At 43.2% G+C, this 17,788-nt stretch overlaps 1 protein-coding gene across 1 annotated transcript in view; it reads right to left on the reverse strand.

Moving 5' to 3' along the window:
• CTNNBL1 (catenin beta like 1) overlaps window positions 1-17,788 on the reverse strand; it is a 161,402-nt gene that overhangs the window by 85,014 nt on the left and 58,600 nt on the right. Inside the window, exons 6-10 of the mRNA XM_049650816.1 lie at window positions 14,755-14,848; window positions 11,774-11,865; window positions 2,033-2,105; window positions 1,736-1,794; window positions 100-248 (exon numbers count right to left, since the gene is read on the reverse strand). Coding sequence (XP_049506773.1) covers window positions 100-248; window positions 1,736-1,794; window positions 2,033-2,105; window positions 11,774-11,865; window positions 14,755-14,848 — 467 coding nt within the window. The remainder of the gene's footprint in view (window positions 1-99; window positions 249-1,735; window positions 1,795-2,032; window positions 2,106-11,773; window positions 11,866-14,754; window positions 14,849-17,788) is intronic.

Here is a 17,788-nt window from a genome sequence, read left to right on the forward strand (position 1 = left end):
ATCTAGGAAACTCAATGGACTAAAAGACCATAGGTACGGGATCTGGAATTCAGACAACAGTGAGGAGCTGGACAAAAAAGACAGAGATAAGAAACGTACCTGAGCATGAGATTCATCAGCTGAAGACCCTCGCCCTTCAGGAAGCGCTCACGATTGGAACTGAGCATTAGGCAGGAACAGAGTGAATCAAACAGATTCTCCATCATCTCCTGCTCCTCGGCTGTGCTAGGATTGTGCCTTTTAAACACCTGTCAAGCAAAGACATCAGAAAGCACAGAGTCATAAGAGAATGTCCTTTCATCAGCCAGCGCTTGACAACTTCCAAAGCCTGCCTGTCACGATAACCCCAACAACTGAAGAAACACAAGCTCGCCATACAAAATTCGCATCAGTTTCCATTTTAGAGAAACTGAACTTTCTGATTCACAGGTATTAAATAGCTACCAGTTCACACAAAAAAACAAAACACTCAACTGACCACTGGGTCCATGAGTGATTGATAGTTTCAAGGAGCCAGATTAAACACACACACACATACACACACAACAAAACAAAACAAAACAAAACAAAACACAACAACAAAACCCTTTTACTGTGAAATAGAACACAGGTGTAAAAAAATTCCATAAAAGACACGTATAGCTGAAACCACCATCCAGGTCAAGAAACCACTTTGCCAGCTACCTCCAAAGCCCTCCCACAACCCACCCACAGCCCATTGCACACCTACAAGAAACTACAATCCAGAACGACCACAGCCTTAGGAAGAGTTTCCTCACCATCGGGGCTATTGAACTACCTTCACACAGCAGTTGTGGCTCTAAGTCATGGGAACAGCTTAAAGCAGAAGTCCTGTCTCTGCCAGAGATATATGGCATGTTAGGAGGAAAGCCTTTTTAACAGTATGTGCGTACCCATAGAGCCTACTACAAAATGAACAACAATCTTGCAGGAACAGGACGAAGCACCTTCCCAGAAAACTGGAAACAGATTCGCATTTCAAAGCTCTACTTTTTTGGGGCGGAGGCCAAGCCACTCCGGCTGCTGGCACCACGACGGCAGCTGTATGCAAACTGACAGCTCAGACACTCCCAACACTCAAGATTTTATCCAAATGATCTATTTTCAGTCCTGGTTTTGGAATAGCACGGATGAGATTTGTTAGAAGACATCTTCACAGTATTTCCAGAATGCCGGCAGAACAACAACATTTCAACCAGATTTACATTTCTTACAAGGAGAAAATGGCATTTTCTAATGTCTTATTCCAGCTTCCGGTACCACGTCCCTCCCTGTCCTCCTCTGTGACCTCTGTCCCACTGCACTGGAACTTGTACTCCTTGAGCTTATGTGGATTCTAAATGGATAGAATGCATTTTACTGGCAGATGGAAAGGAAAGGAAGTAAATAATCTTGGGCGTGGGTCAACTCAAAATAATTCGGTATTCTTGGCCCAAGAACACACACTTAAGCAGGAAGCACACTTCTTTTGGATTGACAAACACCAGAAGACGGGGGAAATCCAAGCAGATACACAGTGATATCTGGTCATAAAGAGCAAATGACTAAGAAAAGGAGGCAAACCACGTAGCTCCGATGTAACCTCAAACCCGCCAACATACTCCATATGGCTTGCGTCACATGGCTTCTTTCTTCCCACAATTTCCAGCTCCACCTCCCATTTAAAGCAGGCCATGTATCTTCATGGCAGACAGGAAGCATAAGAATTACTCACGGATAACTGCTGAAGAAGCACATCGATTCCATCCAGCTCCCCAAGCAATTCCCTGTTTTCTAAAAGGGGAAAAAAAATAGAAGGAGAAAAAAAATGAAGCTAACTGTCAGATTTTACAGCCGTCTAACACTGATACATCAGCAAACAAAATCAATACAGCTTGACAGAGTACAAAAGCTGCACAGAGCGCGAGAGGGAGAGCAAGGGGATGCCAAAGGCAAGAGAGCTTGCTGTCATGATCTGAAACAAGCCTGGCTCCTATCCTAACAGAATATCAATACCGAGAGGGAGCCTCACCGTCATTGTCCTGGAGCAGTATGGCCAGCACTTCACTACAGTACAGTTTGTTGGCATCGAAAGGCATCTTTGCCTGTGGGGACATCGGAGAAATGAGAAAAAAACATTAAGGGGCCTTGCTCCCCTCCCCTAGTTCACAAGAACTAGGATCTAAGTTCAGGGGAAGTAGAACTTAGAAAGCCAAAAGGCAGGTTAAAGGTAAAAAAAAAAAAAAAAAAAAAGGAAAGAAAAGAAAAGTCTGCCTCTGCTCTCAAGGGATCAGACTCAAATACTACATAGTACAACCATAAATGGCAGATGTACACAATGGCTCTCTCACTGCTAATGCCCAGGTATGAAAGTCACCTCCTCAGTGAAGCCTTCCCAGATTCCCCACTGTGAGTCCAGAGACGACTGTCTAGCACATAGTATATACTCAACTGTGAACTAGATGAATGATTGAAAGTTTGTAACCCTTAAGACTAAAATCCATTATGAAGCTTCGTTCACATATTACAATCATAAAATCAGGCTATCAATTAGCCGACGGATGATCAGAGAAGGTGAAAAGAAAGCAGGTTCTTGTTTAGATTAGTTGAATGCATTTATAACAAAGTAGTTCCTTTTGGATTTTTTTTTAATGCTTAAAATTTAATTTGAAATCATAAACCTATCTGCTCGTGTGCCATAACCTGCCTACTATTTAAAAAGGAAACCACATTAAAAATGCAGAAATGTGTTAATATTTTAACACCCAAATTACTACCCACAATTCCTTCCCTGCTGCACGGTCTGGTACTTGGTGTTTCAGTGGGGACATATCTACTATCTTTTACAGCTGTCCACCACGTTGCTTCGGTAGCGAGACTCAAATATCTCACCATTAACGAGGCACCGTTGCATAAAAGTGCACAGAGAAGAGCAAACCTCATCGATGTGTTTTTATTTACCGTACCCTTGATCCTTAAAATGCAGGCACGCAGACAACAATTGTTAATCAGCAGCAGCCTTGCTAGCTATCCAGGTTTTTGAAATGACAAATAATTTCTGTACCTGGAAAGGACAGGGGAAGTGTTCGTCTTGGAGCTAACACTTCCATCACCTTAGTGCTATTCGCAGTGCTGTTTGGACATTGATTTTGTACTTAGGAAGGAAGAGTGGCCCCTAATGAAGCAACACCCAGCAACTTTTCAGTTTTCTATGCACGTCTTCCTTGTCAGGCCTTAGTGCACCCCACAGGGTTTCAGGAAGCCGACCATCCCAGGTTAAAAGATCTGTAAATGCAAAGTCTTACGTGTACTGACTGCAAGGTATGCTCCCTGGGCAAGCTTGAGGCCTTCTTTCAAGAAATTCAGTACACAACCAGAGTTTAAATGCAATCTGAGGTGTGTTTCACTTTAAGGAAAGCAGTTTTATAAAGACCAAAACACAAAAGTGAAAGGCCAAGGGTGAGCATCTCTATCAGAATCAAGGACTTGCTAATCAAATTACTTACTCGAATTATTTAAATTACAAGTATTGGTATTTTAAATGATTTAAAGCCACACTAACTTTGTTATATGCAGCTTTTCAAGGGCCAGGGTTCTTGTTTGAAACAAGATACACTTAACTAAAAGAAGCCAAAAGACACGGGGCCACTAGAATCATACTTAGCCTTTCTGCGGTTTCAAGGCCTCTTGTCCTTTCTGTGATTTTATAAATCCTGTCTCCAAGATAAGGGGGAGGTTTTCTCTTTTTTTTTCAATGAATATTTATTGGGCATCTGCTAAACACAAGACAAAGAACTGAACATGAAAGCACACAGGTGAATTAGATGTGAACCTTGTCCACTGTTACGGCATTTAAAGATATTACGCTGAATTCAAATTAATTATATTAAGTAATACAGTCACGTTAAAAAAAAAAAAAAGAAGAAGAACAACAGGAATCTAGGATCGATGCACCTCAGTTTGACTCATGAGCACGTACTACCTATGCGACACAGTCTGCAGTTCCCAAACTGTGTGCCGAGGTACCTGGGGTGTCAAACTGAATTCACAGGGGCACCGCAGGATTCTTTAAAATTTCCAAAGAAAGCACGGTGACAGGTGACATCTGTTGAACACTGAATTAACTACTAGCTCCAGGTACACTCTTTTGATGACCTCCTATCTTTGTGAAGCTGGGTTTTGGTGGTTGCTGTAATAAAAGAACTGTGTGAAAATCAATGTGCAACAGAATGAGGGTGGTGGTGTTCAACTGAATTCCAAGGTTTTACAAGTTGCGCAGTTACTCAGAAGGTACACATGCATATTAGTAAGTGCGGCATTTAAGTCTAAAATAAAAATATTTTTCTTTTTTTTAAGCGTTTATTTATTTATTTAGAGAGAGTGAGAAACAGACACACGCTAGAGTGTCAAGCAGGGGAGGGGTGGGGAGAGAGAGAGGGAAGGCCAAGCAGCCTCCACGCTGCCACTGCAGAGCCCGACAGGGGACTCGAACCCACGAACTACGAGATCAGGACCTTAGCCAAAGCCAACAGTCAGACACTTAACCAACTGAGCCACCCAGGCGCCCCAAAATATTTTTTCTTTTAATTCCTGTGTATGGCTACTAATTTGTTATGACATAAATACATATTAAACTATTTGGACCTAACTACTTAATAAACAGGATTGTTGGGTCCTTTTTGGCATAGGGGCACTATAAAAATGAAATTCCTAAGACATTAAGGGCATCATGAGCTGAGAGGGGCACCTATGATCCAAGAAACATCTCTCGGTCTCAAGTTTCCTTATCTGTAAAAAATAAATAATAAATATTAAATAAATAAATCCTCTCAGGAGAATTACTATGAGAATTAAATGGGGTAATATGGAAGTACCTAACATACAGTAGGTACTAGAAGCTTTTCTTTGACTGGAATCAGAAATATCCAGGTTAGAATCTCAGCTCTAATGGTTACCAGCTATGGGATCTTGGCCAAATTACTCTGCCTTTCTTACCTGATTTCTCTTAAGTTAAGTGAAAATAAGTAATAATCTCCTCATGGGGTGGTTGGATTATATTAACCAGTATATACATCACAGGCACCAAACAGCTGTGTTCCCCTCTACTGAGAATTCTTAATCCCCCTCAGGAAATCTCTAGCTTTTGCTGTGACACTTCAAGGAGTTTCCAATTTGCCCAAAGTACAGTTTTAAAAATCAAAACCGTAATTTCATCACTTTTTTCTGTTAAAATATAGGTCCTTTCAAAAACTGGCATGAAGAAGGAATCTAATCAGAAAGTCAAAATGATCAGGTCCCATGACTCCCCAACACTGAGCCCTAAAATGCTTCAGAGTCTGAAAGGGGTACCAGCTGGGAAGTAACCTGGCAAGAGGGGGAAGCTTTGGAGATATCCAGGCCCAATATCACAGGTTCTGCCACGTACTTCCCACGGTGTCTGGGCAATCACCTCCCCTCTGTGCAATGCCTTTCGCATCTGTAACTGGGGACAGCAGCACCACTTGGAAGGCTGTTTGTGAGGATGAGAAATGACATATATGAGGGGCGCCTGGGTGGCTCAGTCGGTTAAGCCTCCGACTTTGGCTCAGGTCATGATCTCACGGTTCGTGAGTTCGAGCCCCACATCGGGCTCTGTGCTGACAGCTCGGAGCCTGGAGCCTGCTTCGGGTTCTGCGTCTCCCTCTCTCTCTGCCCCTCCCCTGCTTGTGTTCTCTCTCAAAAATGAATAAACATTAAAAAAAATTTTTAAATAAAATAAAATAAAATAAAATAAAAGATGTATGTGAAGCATCTAGAATAATGCTTTCCACCTAGTGAACAGCCCACAAACGGCATTCCCGTCAGACGGGGAAAACTTCATGGTGATGAGGATGACAACCAAGTATTTTAATCTTGTGGAAAAGAAATAAAGGAAAGTGTGGGAAACCGTGGGCCAGGTGGGAAGGAGGGAATTTAACTCATCTTCCATGTCTGGCCAAAGTCAAAAATCACCAAGGAAGTTTTATTTCTATTTAAATCTCAGCCAGAGATGATGGCCTCCAAGTTTACAAAATATCAAACTGCCAAATTACAAGGACATTCAGTCAAAATCAGGAGAAAGGAGAGGTTCATTTAGTGGGTATAGTCTTTTGGAGTTTGCAAAGTTAGCCAAAGGGACTTGAAACTTCTGGACTCTGCTATCCAGGAGCCTGGTGATCCTAAATCTTTTAGCTGTCAGAGTAATTACAGAGTCAAGCATAGGTATGGACTCAGCATGTACTAGCTTTGAATAAAATTAAACTTCACCTTTTTGCGAGCTGCTGCTTTTCTGGAAAGTACAAAACAATTATGCTACCACCCGCAGCCAGAAGTTGCAGGTTACTTCCACAGCTCACCTCTGGTACCTGGTACACGGGGCAGGTTCAGACACATCTACAGCCCCGTGCAACTGTTGAAGCAGACTGTGCCCTGTAAAATCCCAACTCCTGGTCACAGGAGGCTAAGAACTTCCCATCAACCAGCTGTGCATGTAGTATAATGCAGCCAATTCTCAATTCATTAGCTCATACACTGAATGTTGCAACTATTTCTGAAACGATGATTTAACCGGGAGACCAAAGAGAATCTTAATTTTGCTTCTTTAGAAAAGAAAAAAAATAAAACTTTGGGTTTTGGGGTTATTTTCAAGGGTACACAATATCCTAATGAATCTGTATTCCCCACAAAAATGAACTGTAAAGCAATCTCTCTCACTCCTGTTATCTGCTCACCTGCTAAACCATTTAATGCAATCATCTGCAATGGGTTTCATCCTCATTAGCACAAATTAGTGACATTTCATTCAGTGAAGAAATCTATGAGTATCTCTATATACTGCTAGGCTACCAGTACAAAAAGCAGACTCACCAAGGTGCCACTCACTGAAGAATTACTCAAAGACTACTGAATCAATATGGGATGATCAGTTAAACAGCAAGGTTTAACAAGCAGTGTAAATAGAAGTATTCCAGGAGGGTGGTTCTCAGACGTTGGCAGGCATTCAGATCACCTGGAGGGCTTGTTAAAACAGATGGCCAGTCCACCCCAAGATGGGCGGATTCAGGGGGTCAAGGGGTAGGTTCAAGAATCTGCATTTCTAACAAGTTGCCAGGTGATTCTGACATCCCTGGGCCTGGCTGCGAACCACACCTTGAGAACAACTGGGTGGAGTTGCAAATATGATGGAGACACAACACAGTCCTTGCTTTTAAAGAGTCGAAGGCTATTTAAAGAAAGACAGTGAGCACATACAATATGAAAGTCCGCCAGGTGCTGGAAAAAAGATGCTTCATGAGGAGAAATGTCATAGTTATAGGCACATGTTAGAACACAGATCTGCTAACTCTCGTAAGAGAACCAGCATAGAAAAAGTAAAACGGTTGATATTCAGAAAAGAAAGCATGGGATGGGCTGGGGGCAAAGTAGTGCCATGTAAAGGGTACGTGGAGAAAGTCAGGACTCACGGGTTTAATTCCAGCTCTATCTCTAACTAGCTGTATGAAGTTGGGCAAGGCACTTAATCTCTATATAAGTCTCGACTTTTTTTTTTTTTAATCTGCAATAGAAGTTATAAATTTCCTTTCAGTCCTAAAAATGATGGCAGCTACATGGAAGAGTAGGGATTTAAAGTGGTTAATGAAGGCTGTGTATAACTGAGAAGTATATAAGGGAAGACAGAAGTCATTCCTGGTGGAGGGAGGACCATGATCAAAGACGGATACAGAGGTCAAAATAACTCTGACCTTTGCAGAGCAGGGGCACAGTAAAAAAGATGTCTGTCTGAAAGGTAATAAGGCCAACAATTTAAAAAGTGAGAAATGAGGGGTGCCGGGGTGGCTCAGTCGGTTAAGCGTCCGAATTCAGTTCAGGTCATGATCTCACGGTCCGTGAGTTCAAGCCCCGCGTCGGGCTCTGTGCTGACAGCTCAGAGCCTGGAGCCCGTTTCAGATTCTGTGTCTCCCTCTCTCTCTGCCCCTCCCCTGTTCATGCTCTGTCTCTCTCTGTCTCAAAAATAAATAAACGTTAAAAAAAAAAAAATTAAAAAAAAACTGAGAAATGAAAAAGTCAGACTAGGCCAGGCATAAGGGGCATTTTCTTTTCTTTTAATTTTTTTTAATGTTTATTTATTTTTGAGAGAGAGCAAGAGAGAGAGCAGGGGAGGGGCAGAGAGAGAGGGAGACAGAGAATCCCACGCACTGACAGTGGAGAGCCTGATGCAGGGCTCAAACTCACAAACTGCGAGATCATGACCTGAGCTGAAATCAAAAGTTGGACGCTTAACAGGCTGAGCCAACCAGGGGCCGTAAGGGGCCTTTGTAAGTAGGTAGAGAAGGTGCGATCTGATGTAAAGGGCATCAGGACTGTGTAGAGGGAGATTCTTGATAGGGAATAGCACACTGAAAATGGAGTTTTAAATCAGTCCAGGAGTAGTGCAGAATAAAAACAGGTAATGAAAATGTTCACATCTCCAGAGAGCAGAGGGTATTAGTGAGGGTTGTCCATTAGAATCACAGGTGGAACTTCCCTCAAACAGAGACAGAGAAGACAGAGACTCAGACAATGAGTCTAGAAATGTCTAATTTTTTAGAGCTCCACTGGTGAAAATCAGGCTCTAGGTCCGGCATTCAGATTCAATATGTTTACGATGGTGAAGATTTTAACAAGCACTCTCCCAGATTATGAGGAAAAAGAGCAAGGCATTGTTTTTATAAAAATATGCCTTCTTGCTGGCCTCACCCTTAAGCAAGATTCTCTCTTATTAATGTTCTGGGAAACACAGAATTTTTCTAAGGGCACTTGCCTACTAATAAAATAACCAAATAGCATTTTAATGTTTAGATACCCTGAAACCTTGAAAAACTGTTTTAGAGACAGCAACATGGCTATTTATGCCCTGAGGATTACAAAAACACTATGCCTAAAAGGAAACAGTCAACAGATTACTAGACTATCAAATGGGACTCTCTTATTACTCTCATAAGGAAAATGGAATCCAAGCCAAACCCCCAAAGGTCTCAATTCTCCTTCCTGTTACCAATTCAAAAAAAGACTAGCAAGTTTCAACGCTTTTCGAAGGGCAGAGGAGGCCTGACACTCTGGTTTAAGGAAGGATCCCTGAAGCAGTACCAAGTCTCAAGGAACTGAAAAAAAACTAGTCTTGACCTCGGAGACAAAAGCTATCGGATTATTCTGTAATCCAAAAGTTTGGAGCTCTCACCTACGGCCACCCTACCAACAACTCCAGTCCTTGCCATCTACCCCATCTCCTCGACTCTGTTCCTCCCCTCCACTCCTCACTCCCAAGATGTATTAAGGCTTTGGAGAATAAAAATGTGTTGAATGTTGAGGAAAGATGGGGAAATAAGTCCAGTCCTAAACTCGGAAGGCATTCAGGCTCATGAGAAAAGGTCAAAAGGAAGTTAAAAGATGACAATGCATGAATTAACCAGACCTGATTTTTTTTTCCTGAAAGGAAGGTAAGGGTGTGTAGGTGTGCACGGGTGCGTGTACACTTCCGTGCGTGCGTGTGTGTGGAGGGAGTTGCAATCTACTGAACCGCATACTGCGTTTATACTCTGCCAGGCAAACGTGCCCAGACCCACTGACGGTAGGATCTGGGCTAGCTGAATACCCTCAGGTCATGTTACAGAAGTCCATGTTATAGATTTCCATGGGAACAGATGGTTAAATAAGTAGGACTGGGGAAGACTTAGATGGTCAGAAAGAGGGGTAATCATGGGGCATACGCTATCGTAAGCGGAACATTCTTCCTGAGCCCCGACAAGACAGCGGGGAGTAAATCTGACCTGATGTACCTCAGACTTTCTGGATCTCTGTGACACTCTAAAGCACAGCAAAGCACACTCTGAATATTAGAGAATCATTCTATCTATGAACGAATGCCTCCTTCTCAGAGAAACTGGGAATCCTTGCCTGCCCGAGGACCATATAAGCAGTCCCAAACTGCCTCTCATCACACCTTTGGTTAAAACTACTCTTTTCAAAGAAGCCCTTGCCCCTCTTGTTGCTCATTTACTCCATGGGACACCACTAATTGTTAAAAAGATAGTCAAAAGGACTATGCTCATAAGGAAAGAGTAAGAAATTCAACAGAAATATAAACACGAACAAAGGATATAAATAGTAAGCTGAAAGATGGGGCCCCTGGGTGGCTCACTCAGTTGAGTGTCTAACTTCGGCTCAGGTCATGATCTCACGGTTCGTGAGTTCGAGCCCCGAGTCGGGCTCTGTGTGGACAGCTCAGAGCCTGGAGCCTGCTTCGGATTCTGTGTCTCCCTCTCTGTGCCCCTCCCCAGCTTGCACGCTCTCTCGCTCGCTCTCTCTCTCTCTCTCTCAAAACTAAATAAAACATTAAAAAAAAATTTAAATAGTAAGCTGAAAGAAATGAATATAAATGGCTAATAAACAAGTGGAAGCCAATATTCTTGCCATGATTTTAAAACTCCAAAATAAAATAAAATACCAGTTTTCATGTAGCAGATGAGTAACATTTTAAGTTTGATAGTACCCAATGTTGCTAAGGGAAACAGACACTCTCAAGTCAGTGAGGCAGCCTTTATGCAGGACAACTTTGCAATGCCCACCAGATGTGTTAGTGAACATATCCTTCGATCTGTCAATTCAACTTCTAGGAATTGATCCTACAGATAAACTAACATAAGTGTGCAAGAAAAAAATGTGTCTGTGTATATGAGAATATTCACTGCAGCACTGCTTGTGACAGTGAAAAATTGTTATACAACAGTGAAAAACTGTCATAAAAAGGGGAATGATTAAACTAATTTTGGTATATGCATAAAACAGAATACTAGGCAGCTATTAGTTCACTGAAAAAAAAAAACAACCTGCAAAATAAAATTTTTTTTTTTTTAAATTTTTTTTTTTTTTCAACATTTTTTATTTATTTTTGGGACAGAGAGAGACCGAGCATGAACGGGGGAGGGGCAGAGAGAGAGGGAGACACAGAATCGGAAACAGGCTCCAGGCTCCCAGCCGTCAGCCCAGAGCCCGACGCGGGGCTCGAACTCACGGACCGCGAGATCGTGACCTGGCCGAAGTCGGACGCTTAACCGACTGCGCCACCCAGGCGCCCCGCAAAATAAAATATTGTAAAATTCTGTTTGTGAAACACACCCACACACTCCTATACACACAAAATGTGTGTACAGGAAAGGAGAGAGTGAATATTGTTAACAGTGGCTGCCTCTGGGAAGTGGAACCAGAAGGAATCTGCTGAAGGGAGATTTTACCTCCAGTTTTATGCTTTCTGTACCAGTGAATTTATTTGTATTTATAAATTGTTTATTGGGGCGCCTGGGTGGCTCAGTCGGTTGAGTGTCTGACTTCGGCTCGGGTCACGATCTCGCGGTCCGTGAGTTCGAGCCCCGCGTCCGGCTCTGTGCTGACGGCTCAGAGCCTGGAGCCTGCCTCGGATTCTGTGTCTCCCTCGCTCTCTGCCCCTCCCCCGTTCACACTCTGTCTCTCTCTGTCTCAAAAGTAAATAAACATTAAAAAAAATGTTTGTATTATTTTCAGAGGTATTAAAAGGCTACCTTTAAAGGCTTTTCTCTTGAAACAAAAAGAGGAGAAGCAAAGAAAGGGGCGAGGGATCCCAAAAGATTCCCAAAGGAGATCACACAGCAAAGGGATAAAAATCTGTGCCAGTGACCTGGCCTGAGCCACGCCCAGAGCGAAGAGAGGTTCTGGAGCTGCAGTCCCACAAGGCCAAACTTACCTTCAGCCTCTTCAACAGCCACTGCAGAAGACCCTGCTGGGCGGCCTCCGTACACATCTCAGGCCGGAACTCTGCCATGTTTTCCACAATAGCTGCAGGGAGACGGACAGCAGTCATCAGGGAGGGCAATGACGTTTCCGTCTGCAACAAGCTTGCCACCCTTCCCACGACAGGCACCATATTCCTCTTCCCACTTCCTGTATGCCTCCCAGCCAGATGCCCGTGTTGTCACTTCTAGATTAACCAGGGAGATGCTATGGGTTTGCTTTTTTTTTTTTTTTTAGGTTATGTTGCAAGTAAAACGTGTAACTAAAAATGATGAAATTCACAGAAAGAAATAAGCGATAGATGTTCTGTGCTAATAGGGAACAACACCAGAGCAGGACACAGAGAAAGGTGTGTATCTGCCTAGGAAGGCCTTCTCAGTGCTCACTGTGCTGGTGTCCCGGAGACCCGTAACTGAAGGGACAGGGGACTAGGTAAGAAGCCTTAGAAAAGAATCCAGGGATGGTGAATTCAGAATCTCTGCCTTTCCAGAGTCATTCATTTTCAGTCCTCTTTCTCTGGACATTACAAGGGAAGCAAGCATGATCTTAATTGAACACAATAATATGCATAGAGGGAAAAGGCCATGCTGGCAGAGTTAACTGTCAGGTACGCAGAAGCAAATATAATTGGTCCTGCTATCTTTTACAACAGCCAAATTGCTGCCTAATAGAAAAATTAAAACTTAGGAGGCCAAAGGAAAATAAAGTTATTACATGACTACGATACTAAAAAAGGACACTTAAAAAAAAAAAAAATCCCCTATAGTTCCATTCTAACACATCCAATGCTTTCACTTCCTTCAGGGCCCCTTCTGCTCCGTAACCCAGGTTATGTTACTATTATAAAGGAGACAGAGTTAGTTCCAGGTTCTCTAACCCAATGCCCAGAACACATCAGGTCTGAGTTTTGAGGGAGAAAGGGCTGAAGAAATCACTATGCCTCTTACATTCTTCCTCACTCCTCTGCCCCTGTCAGCCTCGCCTGTGGCAAGTTAAAGACTCAGTGGGCCACCCCCTCAGGGAATGGAATACAAAGTCACGGAAGCAGAGTAGCAACAAGATCCCTGAGAGACGAGGATCACCGCAATACCCTAGGTTACTTTCTAGGAAAGCCAACTCCTTCATATTAATCTTCTATGCCCTTACCTCATTCCTCTGCTTGAGCTTTAGATGGCTTCCTGCTGCCCACCAGAGTAAAATCCAACCATCTTGCCTTGGTTTACAAGGTCTTCCATGATCTGGGCAAACCCCTGCCTCCGTGTCCTCTCCCACTACTGCCACAGTCCACTTCTACTCTTTCTCCAAAGCCCAAGCCCTTTCATGGCTTTGCAAGTGACTCTCTCCCACTCAAAGGCCCTTCTCTCATTTCTCTGTCAAAATGCACCCGTCTTCATATTTAGCTCCAATCAGCTACCTTTGCAAACCCTCCCCTACTTCCATACTGCTCTGCACTGACTCCTATTATACCATTTCTCACCCTGTATTGCCTTTCCTTTCTGTTCAAGGCTTTCCCATCAGTCTGCTTCTTCAGGAGTAGGACCATGCCAAATTCCTCTTTAATCTACCCCAGTGCCTAGCACAGTGCCTCACAGACAGCAGGTGCTCAATAAATGAGAGGGATAAATCTCCTGGGCTGCTGGTGGGTGACGAAGCTGAAACTACACAGATCTCTACAGACTGCCAGCCTGGTGCTTTTTCCATTATACCAGGCCCCTTTTTTGTTAACAGTCAGTTAAAACTTCTGATAAACTATCTATTCAGCAAAATCCAGTGCTAGGCTAACAGATGGCAATGCCAAATTCTAGCTCTAGACTAAAGCCAACCCCCAAGTTACAGATTATTGTGTTCTCTCTCCTCTTACTCCCTAGGTGCTATGCCTCCCCTCTTCTTTATGATAATGGTCACAGAAGAGAATATAAAACTACGAGAGAAATCTGTGGAAGACAAAAAGAGCTGAGAGAAAAATCTGACCTCATCAAAATTTCTGCTTCAGCTGGGCCTCATTTATTTCTCAAGCTCTGCTTAAAGATATGTCACCATTGTTTTGTTTTGTTTTGTTTTTTTTAATAAGACATGACTAGTGATAAGGAGGACTACCCAAAAGCACAATTTTATTTAACATCAAAAAAAATTTTTTTAATGTTTATTTATATTTGAGAGAGAGAAAGAACCAGCAGGACAGGGGCAGAGAGAGAGGGAGACAGAATCTGAAGCAGGCTCCAGGCTCTGAGCTGTCAGCACAGAGCCCGGTGCAGGGCTCGAACTCACAAGCCGTGAAATCATGACCTGAGCCAAAGTTGGACGCTTAACCCACTGAGCCACCCAGGCATCCTGCAAAAGCACAATTTTAAATAGGCTAATGGTCCAACAACTTTACAGGGAGAAAGAGCTGGGAGATTCGAGGAGGAGGAAGGGAAATACTGCAGAAGAGTCCACTTAAACTAACACTGATGAAGGTGCATGCAAGTTAACAGCAGTATTTCAATCAGTTTACGTGGTAAGCTACACATAAAAAGACAAACACTTGACTCTTTTTCAAATAAACTGTCTTATAAAGACAGTGCCAAAGTTTGTAGTCTCACTGAAGGAAAGTAGGAAGAAAAACCAACATACAGGGCTTAAAAATGGTAAAATACATGTTCTAAAGCTAAAAAAATAAAAATAAAAATAAAAAAGCAAAGCGCTGCTAAAAGGAGCCAGTTTTTGTCCAGGAAGGTTATCTACTTAGTGGATTTCTGCTTTTATTACCTGCAAGCCAAACCAGAGCTGCAGTTATATGAAATTTACACAAGGGTCTTCATTTCTGGAAAGGCAGTCTGGGAGCAGAAGGAAAGAAGACACCTGCTGTTGACTCGATTATGAAGGAAGAAGGGAAATGAGCACCAAGCCCCAGAACAAACAGCGTCTCAGGATCAGCGGTCACCTGCCCCTCACCTAGAGTGTTGTGGACACCGTCTGCCTCTTCTTTCACAGACTCATCCAGGCGCTCCAGATTCTGCACAAGCAGCGCTACCACCTGCCCATCCACCTTCAGCAACAAGGAAGCAAGAGGAGAGAGGGATACATGTCACAAAACAGTCCCCCAAATGTTCCCATTCCCATCCTCACTTCTCACCCGCATGAACGAAAGAACTAATCGGCCACCTATGGTTTACAGTGTGCTCTCCTGTCCCATTATCCCTCTGAGTCTTGAAATGACCCCCAGGCAAAGAAAGGGCGGGCACCATTATCCTGAACTTAGGACGAGTAAATCAAAGCTTAAGGAGACAAAGTAGAATTCAAGGTTACAGAGTTGGTGAGTGGCAGCGCCAGCACCTGAACCTAGGCCTTCCGAAATCAAGTCCGGTCCTCTTTCTACCTCTCTGTGGTATTTAAACAAACACCTGGCAAAAGTCCCTTCTTAAGTCAGGTCCGTAGTTTGTTCAAGTCAAAAGTCTGTTTCTAGACCACGGCACCAAGAGGTGTTTAACTGGGAGGTTTACTTGCCATAATTTACACTGACCTCAATTTGCGGTTGATCTCAAAACATTCCCAATGTTCTATGCTAAGCTCTAATGAAACTACTCCTTCTGATGAATTTCTAATTCCTTCTTGAGAAGAGTATTAACATAATAAAATGTCTCACATTTTATTACATTTAGGGCATAAGACAGCAATTAAATTTCTCATTTGTTTCACACAACCTCATAGGAAACTTTCAGTAGCCACATCACAGAGCTGCTATTCAGAGAGATTATCAACTTAGCCAAGACCAAACAGCTACTGAGCAGTGGCAAAAGAAAAGCAAAGACCAAGCTTCCTTCTTTGGTGAAATAATGCTGACACTACTTCATGCTACTCCCTGCACAATCTGTACTCTTAGGGAGACGGTCCTTGGGCAACCCTGATGCACACCAAGGAAAGTAACTAAGGAAACTCCTCGTAATCAAGAAGTGAGAATTCATCCGGTAGTAAATTTCTAATTAGTAGTCAGTAAGTAAGCCTGTACATGTACAGGAAGATAAAACCTGCTGTATACCCGTGGCATATCCTCTCTCTCACTGCCTCAGTTTCCTCACTTAGGAAATGGGAATAAGTTATAAAGATTAAATAAAACTATGTGGCATGTCTTACCCTGGGTCTGGATCAAAAATAAAGTAGAGAGTTGTTGTTATTGTTGTTTTTTAATGTTTATCTATTTTTGAGAGAGAGAGAGAGAGAGAGAGAGACAGCAAGCAGGGGAGGGGCAGAGAGAGAGAGAGGCAGACACAGAATCCGAAGCAGGCTCCAGGCTCTGAGCTGTCAGCACAGACCCCGACGGGAGGGGGGGACTCAAGCTCACGAACCTCGAGATCATGACCTGAGCTGAAGTCGGACGCTTAACTGACTGAGCCACCCAGGCGCCCCTACAGTAGAGAGTCTGAATCTAGCTCTTTACCCCTTCTGATATCTGATCATTCACTATTCGATATGAATATCGAGAAAAACCAAGAAAAACTCCGGTTCTTCGAAGGCAGCCACTCAACCCTGACTCATCTCGGTCTACTCTTCCAAGTGGAGAGCAATGCCGTAATAGGCAGACACTCCGTCATTTTGCTAAATTCACATAAACTGACAAAACACTCCCTCTGTGTACTGCAATCAGGTTTTTCTATAACTTGCTCCATTTACTCTCAGGTAATCCTCATAGCTTTCACAGGTGAGCAAACAAACGTCCAGAGAGGTTAACCAGCCAGCCTAACCAAAGTCACAAAGCTTGTGGCAGGAGTGACTGACTCTATGCCTCTCTTTTTTCCCCACCACACCCTGTCGCTTTGGGGAGGGGAAAAGAAAGGAGAGAGACTGACACTTCCCTGAGCACTTGTGAATAGGGCACCCTGCGACCCAAGGATGCAACAACGGCAAGAAGGACAGATCTTGAAATAAGGCCTCTTTACTCTTTCTCGGTGACGCTTAAAGGAAGCATCTGGCAAGGGGGGAAAAGCTGAAATTATTGAGTAATCTGTGAACCTGAATCACAAACGAAGTAGAGTTTCTCCCCTTTCGGCCCTTGATGGTGTGAAGAACAACGAAAGACACTAGCTGCAGATCTGAGAAGACACTGCTGCCAGAATTGAGTGAGGGTGCCCGTAAATACCAGAATGAGCCGTTTTCCCCTCTTATCCCAAGCAGATATGCAATCTTGCTCTCAAATCTCACAGCCAGCAAAAGCTTCACCAAAGAAATCCACTGCAAGGTTTTCCTTAATTAATTGGACAATTGCAGTGTATGTGACAGGAAACAGAAAAACATCTGGGGGGGAAATATGAACCATGTCACAGTTTGTTTTTCCCTAAATCACCCTGATTGACTTATAATCTCCCTCAATCCTAAAGCAGCAGACACTGCAAATCCACTGGGTATCACATTCTTGTCGGTTCTGCAAACAGCTTCACCCGTTTCAATTGCTTATTGCTGCTTTATCTGCTTTATTTCTCCTCCTTTCCTTGACTCTTCATCATGTTTCCCATCTCTGCTGTCTGGAAAATGGTGTGGGGGACAGTGGCAGTAAGCAACGCATTCAAGTCCCAGAACGGAATGGTTCCGGACAGTGGGTATTTGGCTGGAGGAAAATCTTTTTTTCCTTTTTTTCTTTTTTGCTACAGAAATCTAACTTCTAACAGGCAGGCTTTTCAAGCTTGCAAAGTATGAAACTTTATGTGGAGCCGGGTTAAATGCAATTTTACCTGATTGTAGAAGGGTCAAAGCAGTCGAAATACATTTAGCTCAGCAAACCCTTGGAAAAATATTTATATTATGCATAGCTCTGGATATCACCTTAAGAAGCACAAATCAGCATTCCGTCTTACTCCTTCCAGCCCCTTGGGTCTACCACCATCACGTCAATTTTACCTGTGACTAAACCCTGAAACGAAAAACAAACCCTGGTCAGGGATGAAAGTGTCAGCCAGAGCAACCCTGGCCTTGGAAATCAGGACTGTCTTCAGCC

Source organism: Panthera uncia (genome assembly GCF_023721935.1).
Source record: "Panthera uncia isolate 11264 chromosome A3 unlocalized genomic scaffold, Puncia_PCG_1.0 HiC_scaffold_11, whole genome shotgun sequence".
NCBI classification, from domain to species: Eukaryota; Metazoa; Chordata; class Mammalia; order Carnivora; family Felidae; genus Panthera; species Panthera uncia.